The 17,298-nt window shown below is 44.5% G+C and overlaps 1 protein-coding gene across 1 annotated transcript in view; it reads left to right on the top strand.

The window, feature by feature from the left end:
• LMNTD1 (lamin tail domain containing 1) overlaps nt 1-17,298 on the top strand; it is a 1,426,354-nt gene that overhangs the window by 211,057 nt on the left and 1,197,999 nt on the right. Inside the window, exon 5 of the mRNA XM_078647754.1 lies at nt 13,761-13,854. Coding sequence (XP_078503880.1) covers nt 13,761-13,854 — 94 coding nt within the window. The remainder of the gene's footprint in view (nt 1-13,760; nt 13,855-17,298) is intronic.

Genomic DNA, 17,298 nt, shown 5'->3' with positions numbered 1-17,298 from the left:
ATGGTGCACAACTAAGAAAAACTCAGAAGATTTCCTTGTTTGGTTAGGTATCCTTGGTTCTTTAATGTGGATGTTAGCAATTCTTGTAACACCAAGGAGGTGAATTGGGAGTGTTTGTGTGATGAAAGTTGTTTATGAGTGAGGAATGTGGTATGACTGTTTTAGAGTGACTGTTTTAGAGTGTGGTATGACTGTTTTAGCCAAAGGGAGTGCTGGTCATTGTGATGTGTGTGTAAAAACTCAAACAATTCTTCTTTTTGTGAAATATTTGTTGTGGTCCGTTTTGTTTAAGAGAAATTGTTCTGAGAATAAACACTATTGAATAGAAAAGGTGTACATTGACTTGTAGCTTGGGTGCCGGTGTCATTTTTCAGGAATTCATCATCAGTATTGGCAACTGTGATTGAAGAGGAGATTTAGACATGTTATGCTTTTTCTCCGCTCTGCATCACTTCCATTGCCTGAATCACCAAGGAGTTATTGGCCAGGCATCTAACAGCACAATATTGGATGGTAGGGATGATCTTTAGGAGCTAAAAAGGCTTCCTAATTCCTACATTGTCTGTCTCTAGGCTATTGAAAGATATTTTCTTTACTTACTTGTTGCAGTTTCATTACGTTAAAAAGGTGGATGATGTCACCGGGTCACTTCGGTGAGTGTGTGACGATTCTTTCACCACTCTATGATTTGCTTATTTAAATATTGGGGAGCCTAATCTACCTGAAACCACAAGTTGTCGCCGTTGGTTTCCTGCGGCCACCGCCGCCGGAGTCATTGAGGGAAAAGCGTTGGTCTCACTGGTCTGAGAGGAGGGAAGAGACCAGACACTACAACTACCAGCACCACAAGCGGTGCGCACGCTGCCACGCCAGCACCCAGCGCCGGGAGGCACACAAAAGCGACACAGAGCTCCGGCAGTGTGGGACGCGTACGGGCGGGCCCGTCTGCGCCCGTCAGAGCCCGGAAGAGGCTGGGCCATCCCCCCAAAATCTGGACTTTCTTGCGGACATTGGTTTGGTAATCATTCAGTGTGTGAAGGTATCGTGATATTCTTATTATAAATCTCCTTTTATGTTTGGTCATTTGTGAGTTAACCCAATATGGCTAAACAGAAGGGAGTTATAGGTACCTTGGATGCATTTTTAGTTAGGGCAGAGTCACTATTGACGCACAAAATAGAAATAACTGAGTGGCGTCTTTCCTTGGACCCATCTATTTTCCAGAGATGATCATCAGTGGGTATTCCTTCATCTAGATTAGGCGATCCTGTACAAATATGTATGCCCATTACACCTACAAATGTGCCGTTTACCCCTTCCCCTTCTGTGCCAGATTTAAACTCTCTAGTGCCTGTTGCACCAGAAGTGCTCGGTAGAATTACTAGGACACAAGTCTCTAATAATCCAGGGTAGGTGGCAGAACCACCAGCAAAACTGAAACGGGGGGTCGGTGTAAAAAAGGCTAAGATCTCAAAGGGATCTCAAGTGACTAATTGCGCTAATTACGTCAATAATGTAAAGGTTGATCTATTGAAAAGTAATTCTGTTGGTACACAAACTGATGCGGTCTCATTCACTTCCGCTCCAAGAGATGTTAATGTTGTGGATGTTATGACCGAAACTGATGCCACTCCTGATGATTCGATACTAGGAGTAGTGTTAACCCGGGTTCATGATTTGGTCGAAAATAATTTTGCCTTCCTATGGGAAAAATTGAATCAAGTAGATACCGCTATAAAAAATGTAAGTTGCAATAATGTGGGCAAACAAGCGAATGGAGTAGAAAGAAAAGATTTAAGAACAATGCTGGATAGTAATCCATCTGCAATTCAAGATGGGGAAGCTAAAGAAAACTGTTTGACAGATTTTACTCCTAATGATACAGAAAGTAGAATGCAGGATGTATTTAATGGTTTGAAATGTGTAGGCACGCGAGGCTCTCACACAGCACGTTTAGATTTAGGAATTGCACCGAGTACCTCAATTAAGAACACAAGAGTTGATTCAATTATTAATTGTTTGTAGCCCAATGTAGATGTGTTCAGCTTACCCCCAGCTTCATGCCCTTATGTTCTAATTATGGTCGGTGTTCATGCCCTTAGGGAGGACCAGAGAGAAACGTGGGTAGACCTACGTAATTAAACTATAGACTGGCTGACAAAACACAAAAGGTTCTACCCTAAAACACAAAGGAGATTTCAATGGTTCGTAGAGTGCAATGGGTAGGCCAGTCCTCTAAGTGTATTAAAGGTGACTGCATTGTGGTTAATTTACGCAGGCCACAGATGGTTCGCTATCTTCTAAACTATTGTAAGCCAAGCCTTAATTCTAATACTAGTATCTGTGCACTCCCTTTGGGGTACTTCTATAAACTGTCGGTTGGGCCACTTGTAAACAGGCCTACTCCAATTTCTATGTCCAATAGGTTTCAGGTATTGTCGGACTTGGATGCCCAAGACTGACAACTACCTATATTGCAACAAGAAACAGTGTCTGTGGATGGAGTTCAGGTCTTGACATCCATGCCTTCTGTTAATTATCAAAACGCAAACGTTATTGCTGACAAGGTGAATGTAGGCATTGACTCCAGCACTCTAAAAGAGGATGCAGGAGGTTAACACCTGAGGATTGGTCATCAGGGCCACATTTTTTTAATTGTTTTTTTTATATCATTTATAAAGCGCACTGTTACCAACCGGTGTCCTGGCGCTGTAGTGATAGCTCCCCTGGCATCAAGCCTGCAAACTAATGAGTGAAAAGCCACGTTTTGAGACTTTTACGAAATGCCAGCAGATCCGTGCTCTGTCTCAGTGCCGTTGGTAGGGCATTCCAAACGTTAGCTGCACCTCGGATACAACTTTTGCCCCCCCCCAGCGTACTTTCTTAACCACTTGGATGCTAAGGTGTTTTATGGCTTTGAATGTAATTTCCATTGAAGTCAATGGAAACTCCATGACGAGCTGGGCTCGTCATGAGCGTCGAAGGGGTTAATGCGCGGTGTCCTGATCAGCCCCAAGCTGGCCGACCTGAGATGTCTACCCGGCTTGTACCACTGGAAATGCTGTTGCAAAAACGATGGGCCTAAACCATGGACCGCCTTGAAGACTATGCACAGTGATTTAAAAGTTATCCGTTTACGCACTGGGAGCCAGTGTAGCTTCACAAGTTCCCGGGAGATGGAGGCGAACGTAGGTAGGCCCTTAACGAGAGGGGCTGCAGCATTCTGCAAAACCTGCAGTTTGTTAAGCAGTCCCTGTTGGGCCTCGAGGAATAAACTGTTGCAATAGTCGAGGCGGGAGAGCACAAGTGCCGTCACCACCGTTTTCTTGCACTCATCCGGTAGAAAGGGAAGAATCTTCCAGATGATTTTCAGAGACCAGTGGATGGCGGAGGTCAGCGCATTAACTTGGGGTTTGAAGGAGAGCTGGTTATCGATCAGGACTCCCAAGTTCTTAACCTTGGTTACTGGAGAGGGGGGTTCCCATCTCTTCGGGCCACCACTTGGGACTCCAGAAGTTGACATTGGAGCCGAAGAGTAAAACCTCAGTTTTGGACGAGTTCAGTTTAAGGCAGTTTCTGGCCATCCAAGTACTGACTGCTGCCATACAATCCTGAAACTTAGAGGCTACGCCATCTTCTCTCCCCGGGATCAGTGATACCACGATCTGAGTATCATCTGCATAAGATGTTAATTCAAACCCATATGATCGGATAACCGGGGCGAGAGAGGAGACATATATATTGAAAAGGGTGGGGCTTAAAGAGGATCCCTGAGGAACCCCCCCCCCCCCCGGGGAGCTCGAAAGGTCTTGACTCAAACTCTCCCATGGCCACCACCTGAACCCTGTTGGTAAGAAAGGCTTTCAGGATACTCAGGGCCCTACACTGGATCCCGCAGTCCTCCAAGCGGCCCACCAGAATACTGTGGTGGACCGTATCGAAGGCCGTGGAGAGATCTTGGAGGAGTAGTGCCGCTCGGCCCCCCGCATCTATCACCTTCCTAATCTCCTCGGTCGATTTGATCAGGGCGGACTCGGTGCTGTGACCTTCCCTGAACCCATGTTGCGCTATGTCCAGGCCCTGAGTGGCCCCCAGAAATGCGCAGAGCTGAGAGTTGATAACTTTTTCTATAAGTTTGGATGGCAGCAGTAGTCCTAATGACAGGGAGATGGGTACAACATATGGTATCCTAGATGTACGGCCTATATTTTTACCTGATGAGAATGGGGCAATAGCCGAGGCTACCTATCTACCGCAGAATAATGGAATGAATACTTTCAACTACAATTCCAATTCTAATTTTGCTGTTGAATCTCAGGAAATTCCAGGATTAGGAAAAGAAAAGGAAGGAGTATCTAATCAACAAAGTAGGGACGAATGCCAAACAGAGATAAGATTGACCTCTTGGAATATTGCCAGGTTGAAAAGAAATCAAGGGTATGTAGTGTGGCACAAGTACATTGGACAAAATGAAATAATTTTATTACAAGAAACATGGGCTTTGGAAATACTCCATAAGGTAGGATATAAAACATATAGTGTTGTTACTACTCCTTCGTTTAGAGGGTGGCCCTCAGGAGATCTTGTCATTTGGGTAAAAGTTACTCTAGGTATTGATATAAAACAGGTGGAATTCCCAACTCAGGACATTGTGGGAGTAAAGTATTTAACACTGGATAAAAATGAATTGTATATAGTAAATATCTACAGTAGACCCAGCTTAGCGAGTAGGCAATCTGTGGTTATTGAACATTTAGACCCGTTTTTATCTTTGGTTAACCCAAGAGCAGTGGTAATTGTGGAGGGCGATTTTAATCGTAAATTTGAACCTGTGGTGGGATTTGAAAATATCTTCGAAGAAGAAGATATGATTAATAATATTCCCATGTTAGAAAGTAGCCCGGTAGTACCCTGTACATGTGCCGTTGCGCAGTTTATAAGACTGGTCTCAGGATACGGCCTTCGAGCCTGTAACGGCCGACTGCCTTCTGACAGCGCGAATGCTCCCACATTTAGTAGGAGTAATTCCAAGAGCTGTATTGACTATACACTGGTATTGATCACTTGGTCAAGTCCGGCTCCCCCCTGGATCCCTGCCCAGCACACATTCTGAAACAGATCTACTCTGCCTGTGTCTCGTCACCCCTCACCTTTCTTAACAGTTCACTTTCACAGGGCATTGTCATTTCACCTCTAAAATTGGTCGTCATCCTACCCATCCTAAAAAAACCTGGCGCTGACCCCTCGGTCCCCATCAACTATCGCCCCATCTCACTCTTGCCCTTCTTGGCGAAGGTACTGGAATGCCATGTAACCAGAACACTGAGCATCTTTGTGGAGAAGAACAGGGTCCTAGCCCCTAGGCAGGCTGGGTTCCGCCACGCACACTCCACGGAGTCCGTAGTTTTATCGGTCCTTGACAACCTCAGAGAGGGTATGGACACTAACCATCCTCAGGCCTTGGTCCTCCTCGATCTCTCCGCCGCTTTTGACACGGTTGATCATGCCATCTTACTTTCCCATGTCAGAGCGGCGGGAATCGAGGGCTCGGCCTTGGTCTGGCTGTCCTCCTTCCTGCGCGACCCCACCCAAGCAGTGAGATTGGGCGACTACTCGGCGGACTTCCGTGCAGTACAATGCGGGGTCCCCCAGGGATTCTCCCTTTCCCCTTTGCTATTTAATTTGTACATCGCCCCTCTCATTTTTGCCCTTCAACAGCTGGAGGTCTCCGATTATAATTATGCGGATGACCTCCAGCTTATTTTCTCCTTATCTTCTTCCCCCGAGTCAATATCCAATTTCCATTCAGTCATGACCTTCATCCAGGACTGTATGAATCACAACCACCTGAAGCTAAACCCCGACAAAACGCAGTTGGTGCTGACAGGTGGTTGCTCCAGTCCTTGGTCCTCTCTCTTCTGGCCCCCCTCCTTAGGTCCCCCCTCCTATTCCATCCTCCTCTGTAAAAACTCTTGGATTCAAACTCAATGACCAACTCTCCCTCCATTCCCAAGTTAGCTCCGTTGTGTCCTCATCTTTTCTCTCCCTCCGCACTATCCGTAAAGTCTCTCGTTTTTTTTCTCCTTCCGCACTCAAACTCATAGTCCTGGCGATGGTTACTTCCCGCCTAGACTATGGCAATGCCCTTTACTGTGGCATGCCCGCGTACATCCTGAGCCGTCTCCAGCTGGTCCAGAACCAGGCGGCCCGCCTGGTTTTTAGTCTATCAAAATCACACCATGTCACACCCCTCCTCAAGTCCCTACACTGGCTCCCCATACAGGAACGAGCCCAGTTCAAGCTGGGCTGCATTGTCTTCAATGCCCGGGCCGGCTCAGCCCCTGCTTTTATCACTTCCGAAATTCATTCCTACGCCCCTCCCAGGGAGCTACGTTCATCCACTCAACAACTGCTCGTAGTCCCCCGTTTTAAACTAAAAAAATGGGGAGGCTCCAAATTCTCCACAATTGCTCCTGCCTTCTGGAACTCTCTTCCTGCCCACTTGAGATCCTGCTCCCAATACTCATTCTTTCGCAAGGCACTTAAAACCTTCCTGTTCACCCAAGCCTTCCCTTCTTAAACCCCTCCTTGGTGTCCTGGTTCTTCTGTCCCTAAGGGATTCATAGTACTGCACAGCGCCATGAAACCGCTCGGTGTACGTGCGCTTAAGAAATATTTTAAACTTAAACTCATTGATTGCTTCATGGCCAATTCTACATGACTTGATAATTGATGATAGATCTGAGAGCGATCACTATCCCCTATGTCTGACACTTGCTGCCCACTTTTTTCAGCCAGCTACTTTGAGGGCTGGAGACACCAATTGTAGTGTTACGGAGCTATTATTAAGTAAGAACCGTAGAGCCATAAATTGGCCTTCTATAGGGGGAAATAAAGTGGCCATGAAGCAAATCTATGATAGCTTTGCAGAGACTGTTTCCCCGTATGTAGGTTCATCTGCTACAGAGATTCCAATTATGAATATACACCATGGATTAGTAGAAATTCTGATATCCATATTTAGTAGGATCCCCAAAGAACACAAAAAGGGGATAACAGATGTGAGTAATCTGGATAATCCCTGGTACAACAAAGAATGCTGTGAGGCAAAAAAGGAACTAATTTTGGCAACTAAAGTAAAAAATTTAGTGGCCTTAAGGGACAAAAGGAACAAGTACAAGAGATTACTAATCCAAACTGAGAAAGATTGGGATGATAATATTTGGACTGAACTAATTAATACAGCAAAAGCCAAAGATCACTCAGGCTTTTGGTGCTTGATATCTAAAGGCAATAAAAAGGGAAGATGTAGCAAAGACCTCTTTCTAGAAGCAAAAACTTGAGTAATCCATTTTTCTCGCCTTTATTCGATATCTATGAGTGACATAGAGTTCAATTTACAAGATGATGTAACTATCCCAATCATAGCTCCATTAAACTTTAGTTTGGATGAAACATTGGCAGCAATAGATGCAGTAAAACTGGGGAAGGCACCATGACCAGGCAAGATACCAGGAGATCTATGGAAACATGATAAAGAGGTTTGGGACCCCTATATTAATCTTATATGTAACTCAGTCGCTGCAGGTGCACCTATACCGGAATCATGGAAAGGGCTGAGATTACAACCATTTTTTAAAAAGGTACTTGCCAAGACCCTCCACATTATCGACCGATTTGTTTAATATATGTTTTACAGCAAATATGTGCATGGCAAATTTAAAAGAAAGTGAATGATTGGATTAATGAGAATAGCATTTTATCAAAATATCAGGCTGGTTTTAGACCCAAAACTAGCACAATTGACCAGGTCTTTAGATTCCTCTGCATGAGTTGGAAATACACAGTATTTAAGAAGGGGCATCTGTATATCGCCTTTGTTGACTTAAAGGCCACTTCCGACCTCATCCCTAGAAATATCTGCTGGAAATCCCTAAAATGACAAGGGGTACAGGGGGAAATACTCTTGCAGATAAAAAGATTGCATGAGGACAACTTTGCAAGGGTTAGATTGGGCCCGGGGGGCAAGCTTACTGAACCTATTCAGGTAAACAGGGGCGTAAGGCAGGGGTGTGTGCTGGCACCCACCCTATTTTCATTATATGTAAATGATATTCCTGAATATCTATTGGGATGCAGACATGATTCTCCCAAACTAGGGGTGGTGCCCGTACCGGCTCTTTTATTTGCAGACAACACCATCTTAATATCCCAAACCCCTAAAGGCTGACAAAGCTTAATAGACACTTTCGGGGTATATTGCGAGGCTAAGGGTCTGTAAATAAATTATAGCAAAACAAAGTATATGGCAGTTAATCCACATAAATCTTTTAAAAGAACTTAACTATCAAAAATCAGAAGCTAGAATATGTCCATAATTTTAACTATTTCGGTATTACTTTGGAAACCAAAATGACTTGGAAACCCCAATTGGAGAAAAGTAAGACTATTTTACTCCAAAATTCTCTACCAATAGTAAAACAATATGAGAGTAGTACGTCTAAAGCGGTATCCCCTGCCCTTGCGGTATACAACTGCAGGGAACAATCTGCATCCTTATATGGGGCAAAACTGTGGGGGACCTCAAGTAATAACACTTTTGTGGTGGGTGAAAATAAGTTTTTAATCAAATTACTAAGCCTGCCAATGCGCACACCGCTAATACCCATTGTAATGGACCTAAATATACGCCGTACAGACTACCAGGCAATCCTACGACCACTATTGTTCTGGGTGCGTCTGTGATCCACAGCTGAACTCGTCCACTATAAATAAGGATTGGAGGAAATCCTAAGGCTCAAAATGGTATAGGGTTGCCATGGTCGAAGCATGTCTATGGTTGGTTCCATAAATTAGGATTTAAGCACTTTTGGGAGGACCCTACTGAACGGTCTATGGCTTCAAAAAAAGATATTAAAGCTACCTTTTGGGCTTACATTCAAGATAGTTTGTCCCATAGTTCAGCTACAGGTACACTAACAATACGGTTCCTTTCAATGAAACCAACTTGGAGTTTCGAGCCACTCTTGGACGAATTCCAGCCACAGTTAGCAAAATCTTTATATCTGAAATTTCGATATGGTGTATTACAGGTGAATTCGAATACATCAAAATGGGCCCATAAACATGGGGACGAAAGTACTGAGTGTTGTGCTTTATGCCATACAGGTGCAAAAGAAAATGAATTTCATCTACTATTCTTCTGCCCACCTTACACAAAATATAGAAGGAAATGGATCAAACCCATTTGCCGGCTATTGGGTACAAGATCCTGCTATGAGGCAGAAAGAATACTGTGAACAGACATATTTCAAGCAGTGGTTTCAGTGTTAGAAGGTACCTGTTTGATGTAAGTTTATTAAGAAAAAAGGAAGGCTTGAAATTTTACCTCAATACACTTGAAGTATACCGGTTTTTGCATTTGCACTTTATTTGGTACATATGGAACTTATTATTAACATTATATTAGTCCTGTATTGTACTAAAGACAATGTGATTTTCTCTGTATATTGTACCTTGTATATACCTTGTATTATGACAATTTTAAAATCCTTTTTTATAGTCATAAACCAGGAAGTTTACCTTACGGATGCCAGAAATGAAATCTCAGTCTTGGTATCCTACAATGACATTCGATGTAACTCCTCAAAGGGTAGGGTCACCACCACGAACAGCTTTTCCCTCATTAGTAAGCGACAGTGGGTCGGTAGTCTCTCTGCCGACTCCTCTTGATTGTATTCTGCATGTTCCTTCTGTGAGGTCTCCGGCCAGTAGTGTTCTTGCGACCGGCGATACACCAGCTGTGACGGACCAGGTCTTTAAGGTTCTCAGCTGGAATATCGCAGGGATCGCAAGAAAGTTGGCCCTTCCAGATTGGAATGCCTTGGTGGATGAGCATTCCTTATGCATTTTTCAAGAGACCTGGAGTTTGGACCCGGTACATAGGGTGGGATTCTCTTCCCATTGTGTGCCTGCCCTATCCTCTGAATCAGGGAGAGGACGCCCTTCGGGTGGTCTGCTCATATGGGTATCAGCTTCCCTCGACTGTAAAATAGAGGAAACACAGACAGGTTCCCCGGACATTCAAAATATTACTTTAAGAGACTCTAGGGGACGAATTATACTGAATGTCTACAATGTGTACGCTAGAGGAACTAAGGGCGGGAGGAAGTCCTCTGTATTATCTCTCCTGGAGTCCCTATTGAACATAACCCCACACAAGTCATGTATCCTGGTCGCGGGAGACATGAACTGCACGTTCGAGCCTCTAGGCTCGGATGTCGCCCTAGACCAGGATGAGGAGGATGCTAGACTAGGGATCCCAGCTTTAGAGATTCTACCCATCAGGAGATGGACAGAAGTGGCGCTACAATTATATTCCCTGACCCTTGAATCAAATCTAAGAGCAGTGAACGGAAGGACATCTTCAGATAGGGTGGGGGCTCATACATACAATAGACCAGGACACACCTCTAGAATAGATTATATCTTACTAGAGGTGTGTCTCTGGAGCCAAGCGAGGGATATGGTGGTGGTCCCAACGATTGATAGTGACCACAACCCACTTTCCTTGACCTTGGCCCAGTGGTGGAGTTCTCTTAAAAAGGGTCCCCTTAATCCCGTAGCAGCTCCACCTGATGAGTCTGTGCTCTCTCTCTGTGGTAGGCGCCTAAAATGGGCTAAACTGGTCCTCTCTGAGGAAAGAGTTGGAGAAATCTTAACCCTTTTAAATCAAGCTGAGTCAAACCTGGGGTCTTTCCCGATAGGGGTGGGTATGGCTAGTGGGGTCTTTGTCTCCTTAGTAGAGGCCCTTACCAATGTGTTTACTATCCCCCCTGTTAAATTAGGAAACAAACGAGGGAAAAAGCAGGGTAATGGTTGGTACACGCAAACATGCAGGGTACACAAAACAATGCTGGTAGAGGCAGTGAAGCATAAATCCCATAGTGCTATACTGGAAGCTAGGAAGGCTTACAATAGTTCCCTTAAAAGTGCTAGGATGGAGTGGGAAGAGAAATTTTGGGAGGACCTACTCCTTGCTAGCAAAAGTAAAGACTCTAGGGGATTCTGGAACCTAGTAGGCTCCCGGAACAGGCCAGAGGAAACTATGAGACCATGTAGTATCCCCCCTCAAAGCTGGGTAAACCATTTTGGGGCTTTATACCTCCCGGCGGATGGGGAACTAAGTGACAGGGCAACCTTCCCAGTGGTATCTGGACCCCATACCTATAACCTCTTTACACCTTTAGAGATTGAAAAGGTAATAGGGTCGGTAGCCCCCCTCAAGGCAGCAGGCCCAGATGGTCTACCGGGGGATCTTATGCGGGCAAATCCAGTGGTATGGGGAAGGGTCATTGCAGCACTCCTCAATGACATTATGATGGGAGGGCCAGTGCCCGATTCCTGGAAGGGGGCGGTGGTGGTCCCGATTTATAAAAAAGGATGCAGAGAAATCCCGGGAAACTACCGCCCCATAAGCCTTATAGACTCCACCCAAAAGATAGCAGGAAAAGCCATACTTGGGAGGATCCTTCATTGGGTGGAGGAAAATAAAATATTATCAGACTTTCAGGCAGGCTTCCGGGCAGGAATGGGGACGATTGAGCAGGCGTTTAGGTTGGCACTCCTTGGGTGGAAGGTGGTGGAACTAGGCAAGGGCAGCCTATACCTGGCCTTTATAGACCTGAGGACTGCCTTTGACCTAGTTCCCTGGGAGGAGTTATGGAGGGTGCTATACGGACTGGGATTGCCTCCTTACATCCTGTCCCTCCTTATAAACCTTCATACTCATACCTTTGCTCAGGTCCGCTGGGGAAGAAATGGAGAGCTAACTGAGAAAATCCCAGTGTCTAGGGGTGTGAGACAGGGATGCGTTTTGGCCCCCACCCTTTTCTCCCTATATGTGAATGGGGTGGTGGAATATCTCCAGCAAGAACCAGCCGACGCCCCCTGTCTCGGAGGAGTGAGGATCCCCACCTTGCTCTTTGCGGATGACACGCTTCTGATATCAAAGACTCCGCAGGGCCTGCAGAAACTGCTAACTCGTTTTCAGGACTTCTGCGGTGCAAAAGGCTTAGTAATCAACGTGGACAAAACTAAGTTCCTAGTTCTAAATCCTCCAAGGAAACTGGGCCGCCCCCCCCACTCTCAATTCTGTCGCCTTGGAAAAAGTATCCGAATTTGACTACCTTGGAATTCGGATCACGGACAGAATGAACTGGACGCCCCACATTGCTAAGATGGTATTGAACCATAAGAGAGTAGGAGGGGCCCTCCTGAGGGAATTCCGGGCATCACCCAGGAGGTCGCTTGCCCCAGTAATCGACATCTACAAGGCTAAGGTAGTAACATCAGCCTTGTATGGGGCTGAACTGTGGGGGCATTGCTGTCTGGATTCCTTGGCAGCAGCAGAGAGTAAGCTCCTGAAATCCCTAATCGCCATCCCACCAAGTACGCCAACAGTGCCTGTACTGTTGGACACAGGTTGTAAGAACATAAAAGACCAAGCCCGCCTTCGCCCACTCCTCTTATGGGCACGCATCTGGAGGGGCGAAGAGTTAAAATCGTATGCTGAAGGGTTGGCTGAGATAATGAGCTTGGGTGGTTGGGCAAAAATCAAGTGGCTGAGAGACACCAAAAAACTTTTGGAGGAAATGGGACTGGGGAATTGTTGGTTATCTAGATCGGCTCCACCAAAAGAGGTCCTGAAAAGACTGTATTGGAATTGGGTGAAGGACCAGCTACTTACAAACTCCGGACATTGTAAATCCACAGTTGCTTTTTTAACAGTAAAGGATACTGTGGTTTACGAGCCCTATCTGGACCTTATTACCCTTCCATTTGACCGAGCATTGTATTTTAAATTTAGAGTGGGCTCCCTCCCAGTCGGTGCACTGGTGTCTAAGTGGAAATCATGTGTGCACATGTCTCCTTTCTGTGCATGCTGTCCCACCAGGATAGAATCCATTATACATATCCTGTTCGAGTGTCCCGACTATGCTAAATCTAGGAGTTTTTGGCTTAAACCTCTTTGTCGCAATATGGGCACGAGTAGCTATTTAGTAGCCCTGCGCATCCTAATGACGGACACCTCCCCTCCCATCGTTTGTGGTGTAGCTAAATTTTTAAAGCAGTCTTGGCTGATCCGATGCAAGAGATTGTCAATTGCGGTTTAATTCATTTTTAGCTAATTTATCTCGACATCACATGTCTTTTTATCCTTTTTAAGGTACATCTAAATACTTTTTTTAAAATAATGTCTTTTTTTATCTTTGTACTTACTGTATTTTGTGTACGCTTATAAGATATCTTGCATATCGAATAAAAGCTTCTTGACTGACTGACTGTAACTCCTCAATGTCTTTTAAATTCTTACATTTTGTAATTTTAAATATATTTATATTTTTTTATCGGTTAATAAAGGTCTTGTATTGGAAATATGATTCCTAACATGTATGCATTGGTCTAGCGGTACCTTTTTGAAAGGTTATTATATGATATGTTTTTATTGTGATGTGTATGTATATCTTTTATGGTTTTTCAAACCGAAATAAATATTAATTGAGATTTAAATATTTCAATAGATTTTCCTATTGTATGAGTCTGCATTTTCAGTATATGTTAGCTGAATAAGATGGCTCAATAACAATTTTGTAAAGTTGCTGGTTATGCACCCTTATTATTTAAGAAACAACATGCATGCTTGAATGTCATCATATTTTTTTACGTAAAATGAAACAAAGTTTTTTTACTTTAAATAGGTATGAGGAAGAATATGCCATGAGGCAGAAGCTTCAGGAGCAGATGTGGGAGTGCAAGGACCAACTGCAGTACGAAAAGGACCTCCATTTAAAGGTAAAATGCCAGCCATCCTCGACAGACAGTCAGATTAACACTTAGGTTATATTATGAACCTGTTAGGGTACAAAGTCAATGCACAGAAAACTCAACAAAATGATGAAGGAAGTGCTAAAACTTTTCAACCACTCACCCCCAGTCAAGAGATCTGGGTTTAATCCAACATTCTGTTGCTCACTATGTCACCCCAGTTTTGATCCAGCTATATGCAAATCAGTCCTGACCCTTCATAGGTACATTTCAGCCTGAACTTCCAGGCCAGGTCCTCCCTGGACTGAAAACAAGAATCCTGGGAGCCGTTTCGGTGCACGGACTAAGTACAAAATAATTCTCTTTTGACTAGTAACCCTCCACTGGAAATCTGCTGGTCATGCTGGAATTCAGGCACTGTTTCTGAGCTATGATGAGGTAAATACTGGCTACGTAATAGCTCTGTTTTTTTACCTTATTTAACCCATCCCCACACCCTCCCTTTTTCTTCTCCGCTCCCTCCCATCCCTGTTTCTTCCTGCGCCTCCCACCCACCCTCTTTTATGTAACTTATCCACACCCTCTACATCCCACACCCTCTACATCCCTAATTGTTTTCATTGCCGGATTCTTTCTCATAGGCTAGGCTCTTACTCGCCACTTTCTGCCTTTCTGTCTTTCACCCAGCACTCTGTTGTAAGTGTAAGAAGATATGTAAAAACTTTGAATACACATGAAAAGAAGGCTGCATTTGTAGTGGGTGTAATACAGATTCTGTGTGAATCAAAATATTTAGAACTACAGAGTGCAACTATCCCTGAGGCCAAGTACCGGTACTAGAGGGGGACAAAATACGAACACCGTGCTAAACTAAAAAAACTGTTTCACAAAATTAGGGGAGAATGGGCATCTTTAGTGATCACTGACCACTACTTGCACAGACCGTTTGTAAATCCAGTGCTAGAGGTATTTCCGCGCACAAGACAACATTAACCTGTAAATTCTGTACTTACAGTTCGCACAACAGCCAATCCCAGGGCTAAGTATATTGTGTGAGTCATTTTGGGGTGCAAGGGATGCTTAATATGTAAGGTGATCTAGAATTAGAGAATCATCAGCACCTCAACCAATCCTAGTGTGCTGCACTGAAGTCCGAAGTGTTAACTGACTATACAATCCGCACGTGCCTATGCAGCAATGTATGGACACTATTTTAGACATCCTCCTCTAGTCTGTGGTAGCGATGCAGTTTCTAGCTGCTTGAACTTTGCGTCAGCACACCTGAAAAAGATTGAGTCTCTTTTTTATTTAACTTATCCCCACCCATTCCCTCCCTGTTTCTTTTCATCCTGTCCATCATCTTCTCCCCTTCTCCCCACCCGCCTGCCTCCTCAATCTCAACCTAAAAAGCACGATGAAGTGGCTAGCGCTGCATGTTTTCGAGCACTTTTTAAAATCATACCGTTATTCACCTCTACATGCTCCTCCATTTGTTACCCTCGCTACCGCCCCCCTGATTGCCAAAGCCAATAGCTCGCGCATGGGTGAGATTAATTGGTTTTGCCAATGCCTGTTTTAAACACCAAGCAAAGGCACCAGCTTAAATAAAGTTCTACTTTCGTGCCAAATGAGTGTAACTCCATTCAGCATATGTTTCTATATTAGAGAGCATAGATGCCTGCGGAAATTAAAATGGGACATGACATTTTTTGACCCACTGTTATTGGGCCCCACTTGACAAATCTACACAAAATCTGTCATGCCGAGTCCAAATTGGTGGAATATTTTTGTTGGAAACTTTAATGCAGATTCTTTGAAAGGCAGCAACGTTTTTAAAAGAGAATAGAATGCCTTTTCGATGGTTTCTCTGACTCATCATAATAACAGAGGCATTATCACTGCTGAGTAATATGCATATACACCAGAGGTGGGCAGCCGCTGTCCTTCCAGATAGGTTCAAAGATATGAACCTATCTGGAAATGCCCATTACCTCCTATCTCTCTCGAATGCAGAAAAAAGCGTACACGATTTGCAGGGAGAACCCACACAAAGTTAGACAATGCATATTAAGACTACCTCACTAACCCAGAGATTCCTGACCAGACCAGCACCTCACACAACACAGTACACAACCCTGTATGATCCTACCGCATGGACTCAACAGCAATCACATTCTCCCAGAACACAAATCACAGGAAGGTGTAGCTTGCAATCAAGAACAGTGCTGAGGCGCACATTCCAGGCAGCCCACACATACTGGGGCATGTCAATGGCGGATGCGCGCTGTACAAATACTGCGAACATAATAACAGTTTGCAGATAAATGTGCTCTCCGCTGAAGAACAAAAGCTAGTTGTTCGTACTGAAAAAGTCTGACATCGATAAAAGCCTTTAACAATTGTTTACAAAAGGGGAGAGACCACATCGCAGCAAATCGCAGTTTAAAATCTGAGCGCCGAATCCAAGTTTCATGGGGCGGTGAAACTGCAACAGTGTACGCACCGAAGGCCCTCCCCTCCCCTCCCCCCACCCACACCCTCCCAAGGAGACCCTTGTTCCTTAAGACGGAGTCCACGCAGACGCCACAGCAACGTTTAATGGAATTGCGGTCTCACAGTTTGCAAACCAACAGACTATCCTGTCACACGAAAGATGCAGCAACACACGCTGTCAGAAAATATACTTTCATCTCACCCAAAAGGAATCCATCTTCAGATGTTGATAGGAGATTGTCAGGCACTAAGAGCTGGCTAATTACTGTTTTATGTTCTCTCGCACCTTCCCTGTAAGCAGGGGCGTAGCTTCGGGGGTAATGGGGGTGGGGAGGGTTTAGGGTGTGACAGCCCCCTAATAATGTATTACCTAGTAAAGAGTTGGGTACAGATGTTTTCAGTCGGGTATGGTGGGGTGGCCGTCAGATTTCACCTACGATTTTCATGCACACACAGACAAACAGATATAGACATACTCTCTCCTTTCTCGCTTTCTAAGTTTCTAAAACTGTTGTTTTTTTTTATAATATATTGTCTTTTAAGTAACCCTAACAATCGCACTGCTCTCCCTTTTCACTGCCCCTTAAGCCCGCTCATACTCTGCTTCTCAAATAATGTATTTTATCATGATATTGTTGGAAAATTTGAAGATCCCCCCAATCCTACTGACCAAGCTACGCACCCGCCAGTAAGTGCTCCTTTTTGCTTTTTTTCCTCTATTGCTCAACAGCTCCATAATGTTAGGTGCCATATGCGCTGTTCAAATTTTTAATTTGCTCAGTTCGATGCGGGAACAAAGAGCACCTGTCCAAAGGTTTGTGGACAACGTTTCCAGGCATATGCTCCCAACCTTACTGCATTAACTGGTGAAGAAAAGTACTGACATTTTATGATAGTTATGTGAGTCGCAAACCATTGTGCATATGGGCACACTTGTGGGAATTGACCTTTAACCTTCTTGTCCCTTATCACCATTCC

This window comes from Lissotriton helveticus, chromosome 1_1 (genome assembly GCF_964261635.1).
Source record: "Lissotriton helveticus chromosome 1_1, aLisHel1.1, whole genome shotgun sequence".
In the NCBI taxonomy this organism is placed as follows: Eukaryota; Metazoa; Chordata; class Amphibia; order Caudata; family Salamandridae; genus Lissotriton; species Lissotriton helveticus.
Note: the sequence above shows the minus strand (reverse complement) of the source record. Positions and strands in the feature narration are given on the sequence as shown.